The 26,727-nt window shown below is 32.9% G+C and overlaps 1 protein-coding gene and 1 pseudogene across 4 annotated transcripts; both read left to right on the forward strand.

Annotated features, from left to right (window-relative positions):
- The first annotated feature begins 6,293 nt into the window (after positions 1 to 6,293).
- On the forward strand, positions 6,294 to 22,175 carry LOC114164620 (pre-mRNA-splicing factor ATP-dependent RNA helicase DEAH1). Of its 4 annotated transcripts, XM_028049351.1 has the most exons (29): positions 6,294 to 6,579; positions 6,889 to 7,045; positions 8,255 to 8,359; positions 8,461 to 8,588; positions 8,709 to 8,909; positions 9,007 to 9,078; positions 9,156 to 9,242; positions 10,076 to 10,109; positions 10,424 to 10,478; positions 11,446 to 11,505; positions 11,662 to 11,733; positions 12,323 to 12,386; positions 12,728 to 12,807; positions 12,939 to 13,006; positions 13,090 to 13,147; positions 13,532 to 13,589; positions 13,665 to 13,733; positions 15,610 to 15,678; positions 15,845 to 15,934; positions 16,320 to 16,406; positions 16,617 to 16,732; positions 16,813 to 16,879; positions 17,557 to 18,597; positions 18,825 to 18,887; positions 19,508 to 19,631; positions 19,710 to 19,810; positions 20,712 to 20,774; positions 20,864 to 20,936; positions 21,779 to 22,175. In XM_028049351.1, exons 3-29 carry the CDS (start codon positions 8,260 to 8,262, stop codon positions 21,829 to 21,831), a joined length of 3,153 nt encoding a protein of 1,050 aa, XP_027905152.1. In that variant the 5' UTR covers positions 6,294 to 6,579; positions 6,889 to 7,045; positions 8,255 to 8,259; the 3' UTR covers positions 21,832 to 22,175. The 4 variants fall into 4 exon arrangements, with proteins under 4 accessions (XP_027905152.1, XP_027905153.1, XP_027905154.1 ...); XM_028049352.1 differs by lacking the exon at positions 6,889 to 7,045; XM_028049353.1 differs by lacking the exons at positions 6,294 to 6,579; positions 6,889 to 7,045; positions 8,255 to 8,359; ... (3 more) ...; positions 9,156 to 9,242; positions 10,076 to 10,109 and having other exon boundaries at positions 10,418 to 10,478; positions 12,733 to 12,807.
- On the forward strand, positions 22,168 to 24,890 carry LOC114162929 (annotated as a pseudogene).
- The last annotated feature ends 1,837 nt before the right edge of the window (positions 24,891 to 26,727 follow it).

Raw genomic sequence — 26,727 nt, forward strand, 5'->3', positions numbered from 1 at the left:
GAGATCCCGCGTGGTTTTCCTGATGCCCTTTCGAGCCCTCGCCTAGGCGAATGAGGCTCGCCTGAGCGAGATCCTTCGGCCTGAGCGAGGTGCTGGGCGAGGCAGGGCGTTGTGCGATTGTTTTCTTGACTTGGTTGGTGAATGTATGGCTTGAATTTAAGTATTGTGATGAGAGTATGAGATAAATGAGTATGCATGTGTGAGGTAAATCATGAATTGTGAATAATAGGTTGGTACGATCTTAGCATGAAAATTGTATGAGATGATTCATGAAATTGAAATGATGAGTTTGGTATAAATTCGACATGAGACATGAAAGGGTTGGTATCAATGTTACACGGTAACGATATGAGATGGAGTTCCATATTATGGGTTCGAGAATAAGGAGTTGGTATGGCTTGGTTGAGAATACGAAGGCGATGAATCATGAGAAACTGTATGAGATGTGTGTATATAATTGTGTGTATGCATGTTGATTTTGTTTGGTTGATTAAGGAAGTTTGGTTCGTGTCAGTGTGTAATTCCTTGGGATTCTCTAGGTGGGATTCCTAGGGTCGCGCTTCAGTGGTCGGGACGTAATTCCATGGCCCCTGTTAGTGGGTGTCCATGGTGGTGCCTCATCTGTATAACTAGGTAAGGATTCAAGGTAAGGTTGCATCCTGACACTCTAAGGAGTCAGTTAGTCTCACCTAGAGCGGACTGACTCCTGTGGTGAGAGTAGCAGGAGGTCTGAAATTCATTAAGGGCTAATCTTGTGGTGAGGGAAATTGATATATTGTAACACTTGTAACACATAGCTTGGGGGTGAGCAGCTCAAGGGTGAGCAGAGGTATCCACCACAAGTGTAAGCATCAGCTGAATCCGACCATGGTTATATGTATCCAGATGAGTCGAGTCGTGTCGTAGTGTATTGCCTAAACAGTCATAATATGCTTGGTTGATTTGGATGTATGGTATTGTGGAATTATATCTGATTTGATGGATGAACTCTTTTGTACTCTAGCTTACCCTACTTTCTTTGTTGTGTGATCTGTTGTGTGGTACTCTCTTTTGCAATGATCATCAACTTGTTGGTGTGAGCAGATGCAAGGAACACTCGTAGGCAAAAGGGGGGTGGAGATTCTGCTGCATAGTCCGTGTGGACTAGTTTATATTTTCGTATGAGTTTATCTAGGGTTGCGACCCACGTAATTGTTCGTCCTTAGATTTATGTACTTTGGTTAACTCTTCATCTAGTTTTCTTTTGGGCATCGTGGTGTGCCATGGGTTGTATGGAACTGAGTTTAAAACTCTCAGACCGTGCTTTTATGTTATCTTTCTTGTAACGCTTCCATTAATTTCGCGTACTTAATTAAATGGGGTGTTACACCCTTCATGGTTACAAATTTCATTCTTCTTCATTCTATTATCCCTCCCTTGTCAACATCCACTGTTGGAGGTGATGTATAATGCTACTACAACTTCCTTCTTTTTCCCCTTTCTCTTTCCATACTAAATATCCAACATTACAACTTTGTTCATCATAAATGGACAAAAAGGACAAAAAAAAAACACACCAAACCTATTTTTCATTTTAAGGATGATTTTAGATTAACAACGTAATATGTAGAATTAATTGTGTACAAGGTAATAAATTCTAAACCCAGATTACAAACATCATATTTTCTTAATAATAAAGTTACAATAAAAAAATCCCATATATATATATATATATATATATATATATATATATATAATTAAGTGTCGTATGCAAAACAAATACAACTAGAATTAAAAATATGAATGATGAGGCGGTGTTAAAAATTAATAAAAGAATAAAAATATTTGTTTTATATATAGAATAAACAAAAAAAAATAAAAAAAAATATTTGTTTTAGCCACGTTTTTTTTTTCGATCTTGATTTCTTTTCCTTCCTACCTCGATTCCTCCCCCAATTTTGCCGCCATCCTTCCAATCAACTCGGCCTTCGCCCAGGTCTTCATTTTCTGTGCCGACCGGTCCCAATTTTGGTCCTATTGCTTTACGGGATCCGTTTTTAGGGTTTCCGTGGAGGAATATTTTGGATCTGTTTTTCCCCAAACGGGATCTTGAAGGGGAATTTTTTCTATTTGATTTGGGTTATGGGTCTTTGTTGCCTCGTTCGTTTTCTGTGGTTTTTGTAAATTATTTTCGACGCATGTGTGATTTGGGTTCGATCCTTCTGAAACCTGTTCTGGGTTGTTAGATCTTGTGTTGGGTAATTCGATTCGGTTCGAATCGTAATACTTGTCCATCGTTCTTGTAACATCCCTACCGGATATTACGGATTTAACAAAATAATAAAAAAAAAATAATACATCAGCATCATTTATGTAAAAACTCATTTATTAATAATGCCTCATTTCCCAGAACACGGGAAATGTAAAAACTTCATTTAAAATCACCAATAAGTCCATACATACAAAAATGTGACTTTAGTCAAGTAGGCCAAGAGCCTTTACATCATATGTTAAAAATAGAGTGACAAAAACATGAACATAAAAATCCCCATAATCAGCCCCTCTCAAGCCGCTAAGCCTCACTAGCTACACCTGCATCATCACCTGCTCACGTGTACCGCGTACACGATCATCGCCAAACACAAGCAGATAGGGTGAGCTAACAATATAAACACACAAAATATATATCAAACATACATATGCATGTATAACCAATACAAATAATATAACAAACATGCCAATTCTTTCTTTATATTGTATGGCCACAACCATAACAAACATCCTTTCTTTTCCACAGAATCTTACTCCATTTCCATCACATGGCCACCACCATGTACACCGATGTACCTAATGGAAGTCACGTTACCTTCCCTCCACATGGCCACCACCATGAATAGTAGGTACATCAGGAAACCTCGTTCCAGTTATCCTCATGGCCACAACCATGTTAGCAGTGTTATATATATCCTCTATTGAGTATCTCCAGGTGCCTTGCTGCCACACCTATCGGCCACAACCGATAGAACACGTGCGGAAACCATGCTACGGATCACACATCGTAACGCCAGATGGAGTTCCCAAATACGAACATAGTCCATAACGTCCCAGGACTACCAAACTCGTCAGCAACTACTGAGGAGGGCAATCCATCTGGACCCATCCGTACTGGCCACAACCAACACACTCACACTGGCACACTCGCCAACCCGAGCCACAACTCAAGGTTCATCGTGTTCATCCGCTATCCCGAGCCACAACTCAAGGGAAGTCATTCTGGACCACAACCCATAGAATGCCACGTGCTTAACCCCTATCCTGAGCCACAACTCAAGGATACGTTCCGGGCCACAACCCATGGAACACCAGCAAGCCCACCATTGAGATATGTTAGGAGCCTTATAGTCCCACATCATCGTTCAACTCCCATTCATCCAATACCACCAAAATTTGGTTACCCTTTCATCACATCCATCCAACTTATGCTTAATCTCCCAATTCTTGCCTAAGCACTCATGTTCATCTCGCTTAGGCTAGGTTATCTCGCTTGGGCGAGCTACATACATAAAACCTGCCACGAACCCTCGCTTAGGCGAGTCACACTCGCATGGGCGAGTTCATGTTTCGCCTAAAACCCTCATCTCTCGCTTAGGCTGTGAGTTAAACCCTCATTAGAATGCCCTTCGAACTCTCGCTTAGGCGAGACGCATGCTCGCCTAAACACCAAATCCCGCCTGCGCGAGATGAGCAACCAACACACTCGAAACAGACACGGATTCTCCCTTGGGCGAGTCACACTCGCCTAAGCGAGACGATCTGTCGCCCAAGACTAAGTTACCCCGCCTGAGCGAGATGCTCGAAAAGAGCCTGAAACTCATGCCCTGCAACTCTCGCCTAGGCGAGACCGCCCCAACAACACAACTTTGCACAATTTTAGTATATACTGTTCATAACCCCAAAATAATCATGCATTTAGGCCAACATTCAATAGAACGGTACCAAAACCCAAAACCCTTGATTCCGACATTCAGCACACAAATTCGTCACATATCATGGTTTAAGCAAAAAAGAGTTAAATTTGACTCACCAAGGTTGAACCCATGACCTTTCCAATGCCAAGTCAAAGCTAACCACCAGGCCAACTTATGTTTCTTACTACCACACACAATTCAAGCATTATCTCATACAAAATGTGGCGCAACATACCATTAAAACAATAATAACAAAACTACACACAATTGGCATACATAGGACTCGAACCCAAGTCCTCTCACACAATCAAAGTACTCTCAACCACTTGAGCTAGTACTTTTCCACATCATACATAACATAATTTAATGTCATAAATGCACTAGCCTCCCGCATTTATTAATTAATTATTTATTTAATTAATTAAATTCTGCGGGTCTTACCATTCTCGCTGGATTTGGAAAGATCTAGGGTTATGGTTTTCTCAAATTGGGGCTTTTTGTTGTTTTGCTGAATTCCTTTCGGGAAATTTCAATTCCTTTTACAATTAGGATTCTCCTGTTGGATTACGTTCAATTAGAGCTTTCAATTATCCGATTCAGCCCTGCATATAATTTGAAGGAGACTGGTCTAAGGTATGACAAATCATTTATTATTGTTGTTATTTTTATTATTGGTGGCAGTTATTGTTTGTGTTTGCATGTTATGGAAGTTTCATGCATTTATATGGTGGCAATTTATTTTTATTTTTCTAGGCAAAGTTTTGTCATTGTCTGAGTGTCTGATTTTTGGAGTAAATATTGTCAATATAACGATTTGTACCAAAATGTTGTACTTGCCAATGGTGTTCACTGGGCTCTGATTGTACAAGGAAATGTTGCGTTGGTTATTGGGGCCACTAGCCTTTTACGAATGCATGATATAGATTGTAGTTGCGATGATTTAAACGCAACACATTCTTATTCAGGACTGGGGTTCAACATATGGTGTTCTATTTACGCCTTGCAAAGTTGCAATGTTGTTGTTGTTGTATGATGTCATATTGCTATTAAGTATTTGTTAAGTAGGCCTCTATGTTTTTATAGAGAGAAGCATTCTGTAATATGTTTTTGTCATTTTCTTTTGCAGCCAGCAATTGTACATGGTCACTGTTGAATGAAGTTTTGAATTAATCTTTTAGTATTTAGGGCTTATGAGTTTTGATTAGGATGGCAAAATGGGTTGGGCCCGACGGGCCGGCCCGCCAACCCGACAGAAAAAACATGGGTCGGGTAAGAAATTCAGTCCGTCAACCCGAGACAACCCGACCCGTCAAGCTTGCTAGCCTGTGGGACCAACCCGCGGGCGAAAACGAGCCAGTTCGCGGCCCGTATCACTTACTAAAAGGTTAAAATACTCCATTGGTCCATGATTTTGTTGAAAAATTTCAAGTAGGTCCTAAGATTTTTTTTAATCTCAATTAAGTCCATATTTTTTAATATGTGTAACAATTAGGCCCATCCCGGGTGTTAACGGTGTTAAGGATATATCACGTGTCAGCTTCTCATTTTTTTTAATTTTTAATTTTTTTTAATTTTTTTAATTTTTAATTTTTTTTTGAAAATTATTCATGCCACGTGTCACATCAATATTGTGCCACGTGTCAAGTGAGTAAGGTGACACGTGTCAAGTCATTGTTTGAATCTCAATTTGGTCCATATATTTGTTATTTTAATTATATTTCAGTTCATTTTTTTTTAATTTTCAATTTCATCCTCTCCAAATTGAGATCAAATTTAACTTTTATATAAATTTTATAATGATATTTTTATTAAACATTTTAATAATATTAAGTTTATTTTATATTTTGTTTTAAAATTTTAAAATATTTATTTTAACTTGTTACAAAATTGTTTTAAATAATTTATATACAAATGTTAGAGTTGGTTTAAAATTAACAATTTTATAAATTTAAATATAAAATTTTAAAACAATTTTGTAAAAAGTTAAAATAAATATATTTAATTTTTTTTAAAAAATGGACTGAGATTTAGACAATAATTTGACACTTGTCACCTTACTGACTTGATACGTGGCACAATATTGATGTGACACATGGAAATGAATAATTTTCAAAAATAAAATTTAAAAACTTTTTAAAAAATTCAAAAAAATATGAAGCTGACACGTGACATATTTTTAATCTCGTTAACTCTATATTAACAGAATGGATCTAATTGTTATACATTTTTAAAAATATAAATCTAATTGAGACTAAAACAAATCTTACGAACTATTTGAGATTAAAAAAAAAAAAAATATGAAGGGAGGATTTTAACCTATAGTAAAACAAAGAACATGTGACAATTTTTTCATATCCCTCCCTCACACACTGCGCCAGACCCGACATCTCACACACTCTGCGAGACTACGACTCTTCTTCTCGACTCTCTTCTCTGTGCCATACCCGTGTTTCTCCTCCACCCACGTCGCCGCTGGCCACCACGAAACACGAAGGCAGAGTGCAGCGTCTCGTTTCTCCTCCACCACGTCGCTGGCAGCAGCGAGAAAACACAGCGCAGTCGAAGAACGCAGAGCCACCATCGGACTGCGATTGGCGGACGATTCCGACCGCCACGACCACCGCGAAGACAGGTTTGTTCGTCATTTTCGCTCTGGTTCCCTTTTTCTCGATTTGGAACCTAAATTTCTGATTTTTTGATTTCCGACCACCACGACCCATTCTGTGAATCTAATTGTTGTAGCTGCTGCCGTTAATCGCTGTTCATCCTTAAATTTTTCCCCAATTTCAATTTCAATTTCGTAGCTGCTATTACCAGGGTTTGATGTTGGGGAGATTTCAGATTTCGTAGCTTCTATTGATTTGGAGGGTTTAGATGCTTCTGCAGCACATGTTGCCAGACACATGGACCATATTTAATGCTTCTATTTTCTTTTATGTAGTTGCTTGCACTTTGGTTATGCTCCCCGCCTAAATTACTCTCATTCAGACATGTTATTGATGCTGCAACAGTGATCTTGATGACTTGCAGAGAGCAAAACATCATTTGTTTTGTGATAATTTTCTTGCCTGAACGTGCCTGAACCTGAACTGAATCAGTTATGTTATTATATTATATTACAGGGTTGTTTGTCATGTGATAATTTTCTTGTTTAATAGATCTTTGTTGTTGTATTCTTCATTGAAGGAGATTTTCTTTGATAATATAACAGTGGGACAATATTCAGTCAGCTAAATTTGAAATGAAAAAAAATTAAATTTGATTTTGGGCCCCAAATTAAACATATGAGAAAAAGCTGGCGGGCTCGCTAATCCGCCAGCCTGCGGGCCAGGTTCAGAAATGCAACCCGTTTCACCATGTCGGGCTAGCCCGGCCCGGTCCATATAAAGCGGGCCAAAAACGGGCCGGGTCAAAATGGGTCGGGCTGGCCCGTTTTGACACCCCTTTTCATGATCACAGATTCCTCCATATGAACAAGCCTTTGCGGCTGCTTTCACAGTAGGCTCCCCTTCACAAATTGCCTATGGCAGTTGGCTAAAGGCCTGCTGTGGCACCACAATTTATCAGCATTGATGAAAAAGATTATACAACCTCCTAGAGTAAGACGTACCTCTTTCTATTGTGTAGATTGCTAGAGATCTTATCACTAGTATACTCCATGCTGTAGGGTCAATTCTGTGTACCATTAGCTCTAGTCTATGGTAACAGTTTCACCATTGCAATATTTGCTTGGTCCTCTTATAGGTTTGAGGTTGGCTAGTTTGGCTTTGTTTTTGCTGTGGTGACATACATATTGAACCCCAAGTTAACTTAGGGCAAAACCCATTAAGAATTTTAAAATTATTGAAAACTTATGGTAATGGTGAACACTAGCCTTTAAAGTGTTTTTTGGTGTGTAGAAGATTAAGATATGAAGAAGAAAAGTAATAGGGGTTTGGAGTTCAGTTCTTACATTTAAAATGTTGTCCTTCTGAGTCACAATTTCTTTCTTTACATTGTTTCCCTCTAAATGTTGCAGGCAGAAATATACAGCAAAAAGTTTTAATAGACATAGTTTGTTTACGGATTACTTTGTATCAAAAAAATTTCTGAAGTATTCTATCTTCTATCTTGCATGGCATTTTTAACATTAGTACTTGTTGCAAAGATTGCATATTTGTTACATTCTTTATTGGGTCTGCAACTATTGATCAAGTTCTGTTTACGCCGATGGGCATCTTAACATCATTGTCAAAGAGACTTTTTTCGTTTTCTCTAACTATGTACTCCAAAACTAGGCTAATTTATTGTATTTTGTATTGTTGCAGTGACAATGGGAGGTGATGATAGTCTAAAGACATGGGTATCAGATAAATTAATGTCCCTACTGGGATATTCTCAGCCAACAGTCGTACAGTACATGATTGGACTAAGTAATTCATCTACCGCACCTTGAAAATTCTTCTAGTCAGTTTGGAAATCATGTCAGGGATTCATGCGCCATATTTTGGCAATCACTTTTTTGGTGTTGCAGCCAAGCAAGCTACTTCACCAGCTGATTTGGTGGGCAAGCTAGTGGAGTTCGGGATCTCATCAATGGATACTCATGCATTTGCAGAAGAAATTTACTCAAGAGTTCCTCGCAAATCATCTGGTTTAAATGTGAGTTTTTTTTTTCTAAGGTGCAGTGAAACATACTGCTATAGTGTTCATGTAGCAAACCCCTTTTCTTTGAAAACCTCTAGTATCTGCTGTCTATTGATATCTTCCATTCTGTATCAGCAATATCAGAAACAAGAGAGAGAAGCTGTAATGTTGGCCAGGAAGCAGAAGACTTACACAATTTTGAAGGCTGATGACGATAGTGACGATGAGTCTGTGGATAAATCTTCAATAACTACTACTTCATCTAGAAGGTCTGACAATTCCATAAAAAAGCGTTTCAGGAAAAAAACTGAAGTTCAAGATGACCAAGACGATGAGGTAATTTGCTCATAACCTATTACATTCATTTTCATATTTCTTGCTCATGGTAAGCTGCTAACCATGTGAATTTTTTTGACCAAATGCAATCCTGCAGGTGATTTTGAGAAAGGAAAGTGAGAGACAAGTGAAGAGAAGAACTTCCCCTGATGATGATAGTTATTCGGAGGTACTTTCTCATTATTTATTATTACTATTATTGTCCAGCTCTTGTCTCGATGTAATTTCTTACTTATTTGCATACAGTCTGAAGAAGAAAGGTTGAAAGATCAAAGAGAGAAGGAGGAATTAGAGCAGCATATGAGAGAACGAGATGCAGCTGGGACACGAAAGGTACTTGTCAATGTTCAATTGATTTGGTTATGTGTACTTGTTCATTATTCTTTTAATGATTATCTTTATTAATTATTATTATTATTATTATCATCATCATCATCATCCGTATTATCATGGGCTAATACTACTATTACTAACTTAGGGTGTTAAATAGTAGCTGCATGAATGCTTTGTTATGGATAAAAGAAGAAAAATTGTTGGAAGTAATGAGGAAAATTGTGAGGGTATATATGGTTAACAATGTGCATTATTTTATATAAAAATTAATATTTTATATCATTAACTTTTGATTTGTTGTTTTATAAAATATTATATATATATATATATATATATATATATATATATTTTGAATGAAGAAGTTTTATTGACAAGGAAAATCCAATCAAGGATTCCTCAAAGGCCAAAGGGCCATCAAGAAGCAAAGAACATTCAAACTTTCTGTTTTAAACCGGCAACAAATTGTCCATTCTATCCAGATATAAGATTGTCCTGCTCTCCCCTTAACTGGCCATGTTCATTGAGCCAAAGAAAGTGTACACATTAAACATGTGCATGGCATATGTAAAGGCATAGAAACACCCAGTAAAGGCTAGAAGTACATATGCTATTATCAGTCTTTAATGCAATTTGGATAATACTTATAGCTTAGTTGTTATTTTAAATAATGTTAGATTCTTTAATATTATTGAATAATATGATGATGCTTTTATTAGAAGCACATTTACCTATTTCCATGCACACATATGTAATGTACTATTTTTTTATTTTTTTTTGGTTTTGCCTTATTTGTTACTTCCTTCTAATTGTTTGAATTGTTTCATGATATTCAGTTGACTGAACATAAATTATCACGAAAGGAGGAAGGTATGTTTATGGTTTGTTAAACTTATTGCCATGTGCAAATACGAGTATCCATGTGATTTCATGCATGTTTGTATACATTAATACATTAATTTTGTTATAGTTACCAAAGTAAGGGTTTAGGTTTAGGGTTATGTTTGCCGATAGAGGATTCAAATCTTGTCTATTTATTGTCTTGATTTCTTTTTCTCAATATGAAAAAACTATCCATGCTATCATGGAAACATGGTTTCATCTCAACGCTTCTCTTTATCTTTATAGTTTAACAATTTCTGTATGCTGGTTTTGTAATCTTGGTTCAATCTGTCTTCCAACAGAAGAGGCAATTCGAAGATCTAGTGCTGCAGAGCAGGATGGTATTCAAGCTTTGAGGTTTGTTGTTATTACATTTTTATGTGTGGCATGTGTGGGGGAGTATTCTTTTACATGAGAAAACATCAAGATTTGCCTTCTTCTAGGTAGTGGTTAAGATAATAATAGAAAAGAAAGTGTTATTTTTTTGGGAATGTTCAAGCGATTGACACTTACAAGCAGGTAGTTTGATGTTTAAGAACCTGGTTAGTCACTGAGGAAGAAAAGGCGGGAAAACTGAAAATCTAGCAAAGGTTCTTTTAATAAATAAATAATGTTGTGAAATGTATGAACAATTTAACACTTCAGTGAATCAGTGCCAAAGTTGAGATTATATAGGATATATCTAGCAATTTTAAATTATTGTAATTTTTTATCTGTATATTCAGACGGTTTCTGTTATCTATTATTATTTTAAAGTTTAAAAATTATTGCAAAAATTAGTTATATTTTTTATTTTATTTCATTATTATCTATTCATGCATATTGCTTTTCATACATAATTAAATACTAAGTTAAGCTATATCTATGAAGAAAATGGTTTATTTCTGGATGTGTTGTTGACCGGAGGAAATAGTGTTATACCAAGCTCTGAATGATATTTCGTGGTGTCTCAAAAGGAATGTATTTCGAAAGAAAATTAATTTCTTTAGGATCAATTTGATTTCTTGGTTGATTTTTTGTGCTCAACTTATGGTTTCCTTAAGCGAATTTTGTATGGTAATTTTGCATAAGGAATTGGAGAGCTACCTTGTATTATTGAATGGTAGATATTGTGGGTAAAATGGATAGGGGGAAAACTTAATGAAATTTTTTGAAATATTGAAATTTTGGTTTATGTTGCCAATGGTATTGTTTGCCAAGTATCCGATCACATATTGTTGTTTTTGTCTGTCCTCTTGTCTTGTTTAAGAATAAATTGCCATTTATGAATGAAAGTTTAGCACAGTATGTTATGTTACTTACAGTTCCACCACTGTTATTGCAGAAAGGTTTCAAGGCAAGAATACTTGAAGAAAAGGGAGGAAAAGAAATTAGAAGAACTAAGGTATGATGCAACTTCAGTGTCTGTAAGGTTCTTTGTTAGGTCACATTTTTGGTCAATAAATAAATTACAGCTTGATTGCATTACTTTGCTGTGGCATGTATCATACTAGTTCTTTATTTTATCGTTGAGTTTAATAGTTTTTCTTGGTTATTGCAGAGATGATATAGAAGATGAGCAATATCTGTTTGAAGGCGTGAAGCTTTCGGAAGCAGAATATCGTGAACTGAGGTAATCTATCTGTTTAGTGGTTTCTTGAGTTCCCCTTCAATTTGTTTTACGCTACTATGTGAGATTTTTTTATTTCTTTTTTTCTCTATTAGAGATAGCGCCAACTGAATTGTGTGAAGCAAATGCCATACCCAACTTTGGTCTCTACCATTGTCCTTGCTTTAGGGGATATTTGATATGCGAGAAATCTTTTCATACTTGAGAATTACAAATCCTATGTATTATTAATCATAGGAATGACCAAATTTTGATTGGTTAGTCAAAAATATTGCATGGAATATTTCTACAAGTTTTTATTGTGTTATTTTTATTTAAATCTTTAATTTATTATCATGTTAGATGATTTAATACGAGACTCTCACTTCACTATAGAAATGCCAAAATTCTAGAAAACTAAAAATTGTTCTTTTTCCAAAAGTGTACTTATAGAAATTTTTGAAATTTAATCAAATTGTTGATTTAATTTATTGTTTTTTTTTTCATGTTCAATCTGTATGTTCTTGAAGTGTATAATTAATTTGTATTCGATGAGTGTATAGCTTTTGTATTACCAGGAAACTTTTTTATGTTTTTTGTTTATTGTCCCCAGGTACAAGAAAGAGATATATGAACTTGTGAAGAAGCGCACAGAGGAGGCTGACAATGTGAATGAGGTAAATAATCATTTAATTTGTAATACATGAGTATGGGATACTATTGGTTATTTATTAACTGTTGATTATTGTTGAAATATTTTTTTTATTAGTTTAATTAAGTTGCTTGCCAGTTTATTCTGCTTTAGCTTTCTATGGAGTATTACTAAGTTATTGCCAAGACTAAGCTGTTGTATGTTCTAAAATACAATGGAAATCATACAATCGAAGTTGGTGTGAAGATAGACGGTTTAATAATTCTTTTGGGATCTGGGAACTGACAAAGGGATCTGGACATTCAATAAGTTAAATTGATCCATCTATGTGTTTTTTGCCCAACTCATGTTCCACTGAAATTGCAGTATAGAATGCCAGAAGCTTATGACGTGGAAGGTGGTGTTAATCAGGAGAGGAGATTTTCTGTGGCTATGCAGCGTTACAGGTATTTCACTTGCCACTATTTTCATTATACGAGCTATCATGTGTTTCCTCTCACTTTCATCTTGTGGTCATGCATGAAATTTCAAAAGCATTTTTTATTTGCTTAATCATTGTGCTTGTTTTACTTTACAGGGATCCAAATGCTGAAGATAAAATGAATCCATTTGCTGAACAAGAGGCTTGGGAGGAACATCAGATTGGTAGATATTTCTGCATTATTATACTCAAATTCTCTATTCTTAAGAAGGTTTTATCTATTTAAGTTCTGAATAACATATTTCAGGAAAGGCAACGCTGAAGTATGGTTCAAAGAACAAAAAACAAGTCTCTGATGATTATCAGTAAGTTTCTTCATCTAGAAAAATCTCCAGATTCAGGTTGATGACCAACCAATCTCTAGAAACTTTATTGTTGCATTAGGGATCTCCTTCAATTAGGTTCATTAACATTATTTAAATTGGGTTCCTGTGGTTAATTATTATCAACAAAACAAATGTAGTTAGATGAAACTATAGACCATAACCCAGTTAAAAACAAATATATGATCAAGGATCCAAATGAAAAAAAAGAAGTTTAGGGACCTAATTAAAAATTCTTAAATAGTTCACGGACCTTCTAAGTGATTTAACCTCTTCAATTATTTAGATTTATTGTAGGGTGTTATTCATCACCTCCACTCCTGTGTATAGAAATAACTGATTTAAACTTGCTCATAAATTGTTTAGGTATGTGTTTGAGGACCAGATTGATTTTATCAAGGCATCAGTAATGGATGGAGATAAGGTATGTGGATTACGCAGCTGGACTCGTGGGATTTAGTTGTTATATTCTTTTGTTTGAACCCGTCTTTCTTTGCAGTTTGATTATGAAGAGATGCAAGATTCTCTTGAAAAGTCCAGAGCAAAGTCAGCTTTGGAGGCACTTCAGGTAACCTTTCGAATTTATTCATGACTTTATTATCTAGGAACTCTAACCATTAAATGTCTAACATGCTTTTCTATGTAACCGTCTGAAGTATAGTGTAAAATTCTTGTTGGATCCATTAATGTTTTGGATCCTATTCCCTGTTTAACAACTTACTTTTGATGCTTAATGGAACCTATATGAATTTAATGAAACAGTTGTATGTTGTTATTATTTTCCTCATACTTTTAAACATCAAAAGGGCAACAAAGAGCGGGAAACAACCTGTGCAGTAGTGTTTTTTTTTTTTCAATCAGATAAAGAGCAATTTTTTACTCAAGTGGGAGAGGGAAACCATCTATCGCTAAGATGTATATTATGAAGTAGTGTGGGGTATTTGATCTCATAAGGAGGGAACGATTACGTGACAGGTTTCAAGAGATCCAAAGAAGTGCGATTGGGAAGTAGTTAATTTAATAGATTGCGAGTGGGATAAACAAAGAGATATGGGAGGTAAACTGTGTCGTGTTGGAGATTTCACATCTTCTAAAGATATGACTAAAGTATAGTATATAAGTTGGTGGAAATCTCATATTATACCGTGGTTTTGTGAGGTCAAATTAGGTTTTTAAAGTCCACTTTCATAAGATGGTATCATAGCTAATGATTCCTTGTATTGAAAGTTTTTCCGACATAGCTTTCAAATGAGCATCTTGTTGTGGTGAATGGTTGTGTACATGGAAGCATCACCACTAAAGTATTCGTGGTTAAAATATGTTGTTGCTCAAAAGGAAAGGTGTTAGGAAATCAAATTGAGGTAGAATTCTCACATTGAGTATAAATGAGTAAAATGAACGGTACAAAAGTAGAAAGATTTATGAACTTATTGCCTTAATGTTTTGAGTTGAAGGTGGTCACCATGTCTTATATGGGTTTGGTCATGGTTCATTAGTACTAAATCTCCGTTATGTCTCTCTGTGGAAGTCCCACAAATGGTATCAAAGCTTATCCTAGCGAGGTTAGTTTGTGCTTATTGTGCTAGCTATTATCGGGCCAACCGCTATTTCTACGCTCAAGATGTCCCATGCTTGGGATGGTGAAGCGTGTCAGAGATCTCGCATCATTTAGAGATATGGTCAAATTATAGTGTGTGATTGAGTGTAAATCTCATTTGATAAGCTAATTTTGTGAGGTCGAATTAGACTTTAATCCATTTTTCATTAGATTATGTTAGATATATAAACAGGAAAACAGAAAAAAAAAGATAAGGAAAATATGAAAAACAGCGAGGGAGGGTCTACCCTGTTTTATGTAATTTCTGTTTCAATTCATAGTAATGTATTCTTTCATTCCAGTGTAAAATCCTACCAAACAGGTATGATATCACACTAATGAGTATATCATGGTATAGTCACATTGCGCTGTGTGGTTTGATCCGGGTTCTATCATATCAATATTTTATTGGTAAATAAACAAATCATAATGGCAAAATGGATAAAAAAATTGTGACAAAAACAGTTAAATGGGATTTCCCCTCTATTAAATATTATAGATGAAAAAAACAATTTGGCCAATTTTTAATTTAGTGCCACTTAAGCATATTCTTTTAGTTTTCAGTAATAATGGATTTAGGCAAGGAAAAGGAAGGACAATTGTAAAGGCTAGGAAGTACTTACTATAAGAAGACAACTGGAAAAATTGCTTGAGGCTGCTATTATATTGGTTCAATACTTACAACAATTATATTATTGATATTTTAATTCCTTGAGAAAGACATTAAGCTACAAGGAGGTTGGCTATTAGTCAAATTTGAGGATTAAGAAATAAAAATATCAATCTTTTTGCAGGATTAATTTTTAAAACGAGACTATATTATTCACCTTTTTGTTGTTTTTTATAGGAGGAGAGAAAAAAGTTACCCATGTACCGCTATCGGGATGAATTGCTCCAAGCTGTTCATGATCACCAGGCATTTTCCTCTTCTATTCCTTTCTTTTGGTGCTGAATACGAGTGAATTTCATCTCTGTTGTCAATGATCTGTTCTGTATTTGTATTCATTGCCTTGGTATAAATATTTTCTTGTATACAATTGTGTCTTTATTCAAATTAAACCTTGAATATTCTCTTTATTTAGGTACTTGTAATTGTTGGAGAAACTGGTTCTGGAAAGACAACACAGATCCCCCAATATCTTCATGAAGTTGGATACACGAAGCATGGAATGGTGTGATTTAATTGCATTTCATGTGCTTACAACATCTGAAAACCTTATTTTATGCTCCCATTAATACTTCTGTTTTACAATGTGCAAGTATTGACAAGACTGTGCTTCTTTGCTGATGTTTTATTTTTCTCTATTCTTGTTCTTTGGGCCTTGTCAACTATTGTTTATAAATTGCGGAACAAGTAGTTACCTGTTTTATTTTTCCATGCATACTACTATAACTCCTAAAAAACAATTCAAGACCAGTGGCCATGGTTTAATAATTTAATTTTGACTGTGTCATTCAAATATGATTACTTGTAACTTTTCATACATTGTATCATATCTTTTGTATTGTAGGCATTGGAAATGACCAAACCTAAGGTGGTTATATTTTTCTTTGCAGATTGCATGTACTCAGCCACGGCGTGTTGCAGCTATGAGTGTTGCTGCTCGAGTTTCTCAAGAAATGGGTGTTAAATTAGGACATGAGGTAAGCCGCCCTAAGTATTGAATATTTTAACATTGGTTTCTTTTAGTTATTATATTATAAAGTTTATTTGCTGTGAAGCTTTCACATTTCTTAGAAAATGGATATGCTCATTATATGTTGAGTTCTTGTCAAAATGTAAGTTGATTATGTACATCTCTCTTTCACTTGTCTTAGTCTTTTAATTGTTTAATTTGAACTTTTCAATTTTAGGTTGGTTACTCCATTCGTTTTGAAGATTGTACCTCAGAGAAAACCATTCTGAAATATATGACTGATGGAATGTTACTGAGGGAATTTCTTGGTGAGCCTGATCTAGCAAGTTATAGGTGAGCTTTTATTGAATTCATATTTGGGTTTAGTTAGACGCATTATAATTGTTTACTTATTATGTTTGCAAATGTTGCAGTGTTGTGATGGTGGATGAGGCTCATGAAAGAACACTCTCAACGGATATTTTGTTTGGATTAGTAAAGGTGAGCAGAACATTCTGTGATGAAATAAATATGGATACCTTATTAGTAATTCAAACAGGTTCAGCGTTGAGACGTTTTGAAGTCTATTCCTTGAAAAAATAAGCATTTTTATTGATTTTCAATACACTTTTTAGTTGAGTCTGGTGCAAGTGTTTTTCTTTACATTGCAATACGAGTACTTACTGTTTTTGGACTAAATCATTATTTTGTTCCCCATAAGATGTTGTCACATTAGTTTTTGAAACTAAGAAAATTTCTAGTGAGTCCTTGAAATTGACTCATGTGGTTGACAGATTGCACTTTCAGAGACTTATTTGGAATTTTCTTAGTTAAAAAAATTATTGATGGGATTAGGAGCAGATAGGACAATTATTGGTAGAAAATATGAACAGTTACATTTGTATTGTTTAATTAGGTTCAGTTATGTATTTTTGGAATTTATTTTGTATTAGGTCTGATGGTTGACATTTATTATGTGTTTAGGAGCAGCTATTATATTAAAGTTGTATAGAAAATGCCATGTAGGAATAAAGTGAGCAGAGTACTTTGAAAGTTCTTTGGGCAGCTTCTGGTGGAATTTTCTCTTTAATTAGTGTGCCTAAATACCAAATATCATTGTTCAATCAGCAATACACTTGCATGGACTAAACTGCTTGCCTATTCTGTTTTTGTGACAGGATATTGCTCGTTTCCGACCTGATCTTAAGTTGCTGATATCAAGTGCTACACTTGACGCAGAGAAATTCAGTGATTACTTTGATTCTGCGCCAATATTCAGAATTCCAGGGAGACGATATCCTGTTGAAATAAACTACACGAAAGCACCTGAGGCCGACTACTTGGATGCTGCTATTGTCACCTCGCTTCAAATCCATGTCACTCAACCTCCCGGAGATATATTGGTATTCCTTACTGGACAAGAAGAAATTGAAACAGCAGAAGAAATCTTGAAGCATAGAACTAGAGGCTTGGGGACTAAAATTGCTGAGTTAATAATATGCCCTATATATGCCAATCTTCCAACTGAATTACAGGCTAAAATATTTGAACCCACTCCTGAAGGAGCACGAAAGGTGGTCCTTGCAACTAATATTGCAGAAACGTCATTGACAATTGATGGGATCAAGTATGTCATTGATCCCGGATTCTGTAAGATGAAAAGCTATAATCCAAGAACAGGGATGGAATCTTTACTAGTAACTCCCATATCAAAAGCTTCAGCAAATCAGAGAGCAGGTCGTTCTGGAAGAACAGGTCCTGGAAAGTGCTTCCGGCTGTACACTGCATATAATTTTCACAATGATTTGGAGGAAAACACTGTTCCTGAAATACAGCGGACTAACCTTGCAAATGTAGTTTTGACTTTAAAAAGTCTTGGTATTCATGACTTGTTGAACTTTGATTTTATGGATCCTCCCCCTGCTGAGGCCTTATTAAAAGCTTTGGAGCTTCTATTTGCATTAAGTGCTTTAAATAAGCTTGGTGAGTTAACCAAGGTCGGTAGAAGGATGGCAGAGTTCCCACTTGATCCTATGTTATCAAAAATGATAGTGGCTTCAGAAAATTTCAAGTGTTCAGATGATATCATATCAATTGCTGCTATGCTTTCTGTTGGAAACTCAATATTTTATCGTCCAAAGGATAAACAAGTACATGCAGACAATGCAAGGATGAATTTTCACACGGGAAATGTTGGAGACCATATTGCATTGCTAAAGGTTCTGTTGCTGCTGGCTTTTTCTGTATTTTGTTGATTATCAACTTTATCTATATGCATTTTTTCCTTTCTGTGAAATGTTGGACTCTATTATTAGATATTTTTCTTGTGCCATCCACCATGATGGTGAGTTGTGTTGCATCACACATTGAGTTCGTGGTGGCACACTGTTCTTTGTGGGTCATTCTAAACTTTACTATACCTTACTAATTTTTATTTTTCATTCAGGTCTACAATTCGTGGAAGGAGACCAATTATTCAACGCAATGGTGTTATGAAAATTATATACAGGTATTGACCTTCTACTGCAAACCATTATTTGGCGTGTCCATATTTAGTAAGTGCTAGAAGAAAGTAGTATACACATCCATACATTGTTAAGTACACTAAGTAGCAATAATGGGAGTTGAGAAAATTAAGGAAGTGAGTGAAAGTGATGGGGAGAAATGCTACTTTATTTAACTGTTCTAAATATAATTTGGTTAAGATTTTTGGTTCATTTGACGAGAAGTTTTTTGACAAATTGAAATGTTGTAAAAAATATTGGCCAAAATACTACCTCAACGTTCTCATTATTGAGAGTGGTGTGCGCGGTGTTAATAGGTATTTATTGATTGGATATAGCTTTGAGAAGATGTAATTACTAATCGTTTTCTTTTTATTGATTGACTTTTTCTTATTCTTTCTATTATTACCTTTTACTTTTCTGCTGATAGTATTCTTTTTACAAAAGAAAATTTTAGAACTTATATGTTTTGTTTAGGTTTGTGACTATGATGCCCATATTTAGTTCTCTTGGCATTATGATCTACAAAGAGATTATTTCCGCAATGATCCTCATTTTAAAGTGCTTATATTCGAATTTATTCATCTTTTGTTCATCGTTGCTGTGTTTGTTATCTTGATTCCAGGTAAGGAGTATGAAACGGGCAAGGGATATCCGTGATCAACTGGCAGGTCTTTTAGAGAGGGTTGAAATTGAACTAATATCAAATGAGAGTGATTTAGATGCCATCAAGAAATCTATTACTTCTGGTAAACTTATAAAACTAATAATTTCTTGCATTGCAGATCCTCTTTTAGTTTACTGAATCTAATTTTTAACTGCTGCAGGGTTTTTTCCACACTCTGCTCGACTGCAAAAGAATGGATCTTATAGGACTATTAAACATCCACAAACTGTTCACATACATCCTAGTGCGGGGCTGGCAGAGGTACTTTCGTTTTGTATGTTGCTGATAAGTGATAATGTATGTTGATTGCATGCACTGTTTTCTACCCCATTTCTAGGTAATCAGTAAGTTGTGCTATATTATTGAAAAGAGAAACCCTGAAACCAACATACAGATAATACATATCTTTTCATATTACATATTCTGATTTCCATACAAAAGTAGCTATTTAAATAATAAAAATAAATCCCTAATTACAGTAGTGGCTATCTTACCTATTTTAGTATGTGCTTTTATGATGTATTATAGTTACAACAATAAGAATTATATCTTTATAATTTCAGATATCAAGATCATATCTTTATAACCAGAAATATCAAGATCATATTTGATATTAAGGCCATTTCAAAACATAATATTCCAAACCATCAATTTGGAGATATAATTAAAATCACTTAAAGACTAAATAAACTTTTGGAGATCCCACATCTAGTAGGAATAAGGTGTAAACCACTCACCAAGATAAACCATAGGGCACTCAATGTTTATGGATAAAAAGGAAATACAAATTAAATCCGGATGAAATTTTTAACTTCTGGTTTCAACCATCCAATTGTAAGAATTTATAAATGTGGATGCTCTATATGGTTTTCAGATCATCTAGAGGTACAAGTTGATTAACATGATATTTAATTCTTTGGTTGTGAATATTTATAGCTGTTATGATCATAAAGGAAGTAGTTGCTTCGTATGATCTGTGGCTAAGTATGAGCCTTAAATTTTTGGAGAAATCCTGACAACTCAAATTTGCTTGTGAATTCATTTCAATTTGAGGCAATTTGAAAAGAATTAATCAACCGTATGTTGCATTAATGTTTATTAATGGTTTTGTGAAGTTGCGATCACTATGGTCTAAAAGTTCATTATTTGATTTCTCTTATAGGTTCTTCCTAGATGGGTTATATACCATGAACTAGTACTCACAACCAAGGAATATATGAGACAGGTATTTCCAACTGTTACCCATTTCAAACATTTCATAACTTCTTTCAATGGATATCTGTGGATGGCTGAAACTGCATACTCATATTTCAGGTGACAGAGTTAAAGCCAGAGTGGTTGGTGGAGATAGCGCCCCACTATTACCAGCTTAAGGACGTTGAAGACTGTACGCTTTCTCTCTCTTTCTCATATTGCTATTATATCTTTGCAGGAAGTTAACAACATTTCCCTTTGAGCATTAATCAAGTTTTGTTTATAAATATCATAAAGAGTCTTGCTATTGCATGCTAGCTATGCTCCTGTCATTAGTTTGTGGATGTTATCCCACACTTTTTAATAATGCTGATTCTAATTTATAGGTTGTCATACTGTTAAAAGCCCTTTAGTAAAACTATCGTATAGTAGTTTGAGATACATCAAATACAATGAGAGGGAAAACAAGATAATTTTAGAAGATGCTCCTAGAAACTAGTTCTAGCATGAACATGCTCCTAGAAACTTCAGAACAAAGCACACAACACCTTTCATTAGATAAATCCAAGTACGCCTAGAAAACTCACCAATAAACAGTAGTAAAATAATATCATAGTACTAAAATATAGTAAACTATTTCAAAGATATATTAAATCTGTATGTTTCTAAGATATTATTTTTGTTTTATTTGATATATATTTGTGGAACTTAATGAATAGTTAATTAAATAATTTGTTACGAATCCCTTCTTTTATAATTACAATGCCTGAAAAGGTATACATATTTTTTGTGAGAATTATTGTTTTGCCATTGGTTAATTCGTTGAAGATTTAGGTCAGTAAACTCAAATTTAATCCAAGAAGTGAAAAAAAAGAGAGGATAATTATAATGAAGTGCAAATTGTGACCTATGGAAAATATTTTACTCAGTTAGCATACAGCATATCATTAATCAATCTTGAATTTGTTGATTGTTATAACAATAATATGTTGATTTATGCCATTAGCTATTGAGTTGAATTAAATTTTATGGCAGTGCATTCGAAGAAAATGCCTCGTGTAGCAGGCCGTGTACAAGAGGACAAATAACTGACAACTTTGCATATGCTTTGAGATGATGAGATACTTTTGGAAGAAAAAAAATGCCCCTTAAAGATTGGATATGTATTGTAAATATATTTCACTGTACATTTAGACTATAGCATTGTATCCTTCACCACACATGCCTCCATTGGGGATAGTACTGACTTCATTACTAATCACCAACAAATTTTGTCATGTAGGTTTCTTTTTCATTTGTTGTAAGAAGTGATTTCTAATTCAATTTTGTTATTGCTATTTAATACTTGTAAATATTGTTCTTTAACACAATATTTTGGAAGCAGCATGTACAAATTCATTTGATCCAGCAAATGCAGTTCCATTATGGCTTATATTGGCTTTTATGTTATGGTTGAGATGTTTTGTCCCCATTGGTTGCTCCAGTGTGTAAAATTTAAACCATTTCATTTCTTTCATTTACTACCAAATACTTCTGTATTGTAATATATCTGTAACTGAATAATTTCCCTGTTTATGTGGCTAATTAACTTTGTATAAATGATTTTTTAAACATTATTATACCGACTATTTATTTTAGTAAAATATGTTTTTAATATGAAAATTTATGAATTTTACATTTATTTGACCTTTGAAATATTTTTAGTGTTTTTAAATATATTTTTATTATAACCAATATATCAAGATGTAAGGTGGTGTATCACATTCATACAAAATGTGTAATATCAAAGACCAACTAAAATAAATAAAAAAATTAGAAATCAAGAGTTAAGACAATTATTAGAGATCAAATAAAAATTTAACTTTCGTTGGAATAAATAGATAGGAAAGTTCATAATTTTTAAGATATTTAAACACATCTATTTTGAATTTATCTTATTTCAAATATGTTATTGTTTTTTTTTTGTTTGGATAATTTGATTACCATAAGATACAAAACTATTTATTTATTTATTTAATAATCATAAATAAACTAAAAATATCAATGTTAATGATCTTTTTTAGTTGATATTAGTTTATGTTATCTTTTGTTAAAGCTTTCAATTGAAATTGATAAAGCTTTTCTTCTATCAACAGAGACCGAGGTTATTTTCACTCGGTGCCATTTACAATAATTTTCGTCGATGTTGTTGGTTGGTTTTTTTTTTTTTTTTCTGACTTTTTCCAATTGATATAGCGAAAGAAAAAAAATCTAGTTAATATTGTCCGAAGGTTTTTAATATTAGTATTAGAAAAAAAATCCTAATAAACTACGAATAGAAAATAACATTGATACTAACTAAAACTAATTATTACAATTGAAAAAAAAATATAGTTCACATTCGTTAAAAATAATATCCCAAACTTTTCCTAAGTCTTTACTCATAATCCTAATAAGCAGGAGGGTTCGCATCATTTGCTCATCGGAGTTTCGTTCTAATTTTGTTTTTTTTTTAAATAGGTTTCAATTTTCGTCAATTTTATTCAATACGGTTTTTTTTTTTATCAACACCGTTTAAATTATTAACGACCATGAACTGAACAGTGAGTGTCACATGTTACTTCATGATTTTTTTTAAAATTTTTAAATTTTTTTTAAAATGTACATGTGTCAATCAATGTCAAAGTTAATGTTTTATATTCAATTTGGTTTCTCTATTTGTTATTTTTGTTGAATTTAGTTCCAATTTTGTGTAAAATTAACCAATTTTGTTGTCAAAGATGAAACCAAATTTAATTTTTATATAAAAGTTATAATTATGTGAATTTTAATATGATATAAAAACATTAAATAAAAATGTGAATTTTAATATAAAAATTAAATTTGGTTTTGAGAGGGACAAAATTGGTTCATGTTAACAAAAATTGGAACTAAATTGAACAAAACTAACGAATATAGGTACCAACTTGAATATAAAATATTGACTCTAACACGTGACACGTTGCTGGGTTGATACGTAGACATTTAAAATTAAAAAAAAAGTTAAAAAAATAAAAAAAAAACAATAAAAAAACTAGGAAGTGACATGTAGCAATCAATACTCATGGGCGTTAATGATTTAAACTATATTAGCAAAAAATGACTAAATTGAAAAAAATTGACGAAAATTATGATCTATTTGATAACAAAAACAAAATTATGATTGATTTGACAAAACTTAACGAAAATTGAGATCAAAAAATATTTTAACCTAGTATAAATAATTTTAATTAATACTAATAAAAGTTATTAATAGACATTTACAAATCCTGTAAGGTTTTGTAATATTACAAAAACAAATTGTAATATTAACTAAAAAGCTTAAAATATGATAAATTTTATTATGAAAGAAACTTTTAACAACATTTATTAATAAAAAAATATAACGTTATTTGTTGATAAATAATTCTAAAATTATGATCTCAAATCTTAATTAAGCCAACAATATGAATTTTTATCAAGTTAAGACAAAATAAAATGAAGCTAAAAAAAGTATATTTGCTGACTTGAATCATTTCATTAACCAATCCAATTAATTCTATAAAATTATACAATTTCTTTTTTGTTTAAATTTAATAGGTATTGAAGAATCATGAAATTTTCTTAAAAATTTGTATCGAAAAGTAATATATATGGAACACACGACACATGAATTTTCTTCAAAGGTCTTGGATGTATAATTGGTCAAGACATCATTTTACCACTTTCGGTGGAAATCGTTGACAATAGACAACATATAGCCAATAGCTAACGTAAGAGAACTATTAATTTGTGTATTAAATTAAAAATTGAGGAAAATCGCAGATATCATATAAAAACACTAAAAAAGTTTTACATGGAAGTTATGATATAAAAGCTAGATTCATATATGTTTGAATTGTAAATTATAGTATCCATTGTCAATGGGAATGAAAAAAAAAATTAACATCTAAGTAAATCCTTTATGAAAGCCCCTAAAATTTGATTTATTTATTTCTTCCTTTTTTTTCACACAGAAGAGGATAACTTTCATTTAGAAACAAATCAAGACAAAGTGACTTTAGCCATTTTTACTTCTCATGATATATTTGTTAAAGCTAAACTAAGGAAAAATAAAAAAAGAAATAACATTGAAATCTATTTTTATTGACCAATTAGAATTATTTCTCAGAATCTATAATTGTCTCAAAAGATCCAATATTCATACATTATTAAAATTTTTGAATAATAGTCAAGGCCTTTTGAAATTTGAATATTTTCACATAGAAGATGGAAAATCTATATTGGATATTTTAAAAATACAAAAGTATTTTGCATAAAAGTGAAATTTATTGACATAAGATTTTTTCAAATTGATTTTTTTTCTACTCAGAATAAAATGTTCAAAATATGTAATTTAAATATTTAGAACAAATCCTAATGATCAGAATATATCTAAAAATGTATATGGGGATTAGTAGGTTTAGAAAGAATTCTTCTTATATATACTGTACATATGTCATGATATATTATTAAAAATGAATTAAAAATGAAACCAATCTTCTAATTTTTTTAAAAGGACCTAACGTTAGGAATCTTTCTCAATAAGTAATGTTTCTTCTATACTTAACCAAGAGGGCAACTAGACTACCAATCAAAAATATGATAGTTGTTACTGGACGGCAAAATAGATTTTGAAATTTATTAACATTCTTCAAAAGGTACCAGAACCATTAAAAGAACACTCAAGAACTTATTGAGTACTATACAAACTATTTGAAATACAAGAAAAAAAAATATCAGGTAATATTTTCAAAAGATTTGCAAAAGAATCCGTAAATTCTTTAATCATGGATGGTTGTTAAACATACGTTAAAGACAATTATACCTAGAATTACTACTACTAAATTATATAAAAAGATGGTCAGGCTATGCGAGTTCTCTATGATAATTATGACTCATCCCCTTAATCAATTTAGTTTTTATAACCCATCTCTTTGGCCAATTTAGCTCTTAATATAGGATTATTAAGTCAAGTTTTTTTGTTATTAAGATGTCTCTTATATATTGTTTAAGTAGGTTAGTGATGTATATTAGGGGTGTATTTTGTATAAGGTGACATTTATTATGTTGTTACGGTAACTATTATATTAAAATTATATAGAAAATGTGCCTGGTGGAATCTGGTGGAATTTTGTTTTAACTAGTTATGCCTAAATTACAAAATATGAAATATTATTGTTAAATCAGTTGTACATTTACACACGTATAGATTAAGTTGTTACTTTGATTAACGCCAATATTCAAAATTTCAAAATTATAGGAAGAGGATATTATGTAGAAATAAACCACACAAAAACAACCTGAGACTCACTACTTAACCTGAAATATGTTTTTTAACATGGTATTTTCATTCATTTAGACCTATCACTGTCTCATATTTTACACCTGCTGAACCATTTACTGCGTGTTGGATATGACCCAATCTAGACTTAATTTCAAATTCCTTTTGGCATCATTTATTTATAACATAATGTTTATTTGTTAAAAAAAAAATCCTTTTAACAAGATAAAATTAGTTTCAAAATAACTTTGGAAATACGTGCTGTCGGACGCATATGATCTGATTTTGAAACACTTTTAAAAGAACTAAAAAGTGAAAAATAATTTTATTTTTCTTTTACTGTGGTGTCTGGCTCGCCGTTATGTTATGTGACACTCAATCTTAAACAATTCAAAAATAACAAAAAAAATATAAACTTTTCAAAATTAAAAATCAACCTGTTTCAAACAATAACAAATTTTCAAATTGATTTATTTAAAGAATCATGTAAATTTGATTTTTCATAATATGTAAAAGAGAGGATTTGTCCCTGTAAGACCAAACAATAAAAAAATACTTTTGTTTTTTTTCAGTATTTTTCTTAATTACTTTTGAATAAAATTAAACATTTAAAAACAACATCAATTTTTTTGGCACATTTAATTAAAGGTTATATTCGAACGAG

The sequence above is a fragment of the Vigna unguiculata genome, chromosome 9 (genome assembly GCF_004118075.2).
Source record: "Vigna unguiculata cultivar IT97K-499-35 chromosome 9, ASM411807v1, whole genome shotgun sequence".
Lineage (NCBI taxonomy): Eukaryota > Viridiplantae > Streptophyta > Magnoliopsida > Fabales > Fabaceae > Vigna > Vigna unguiculata.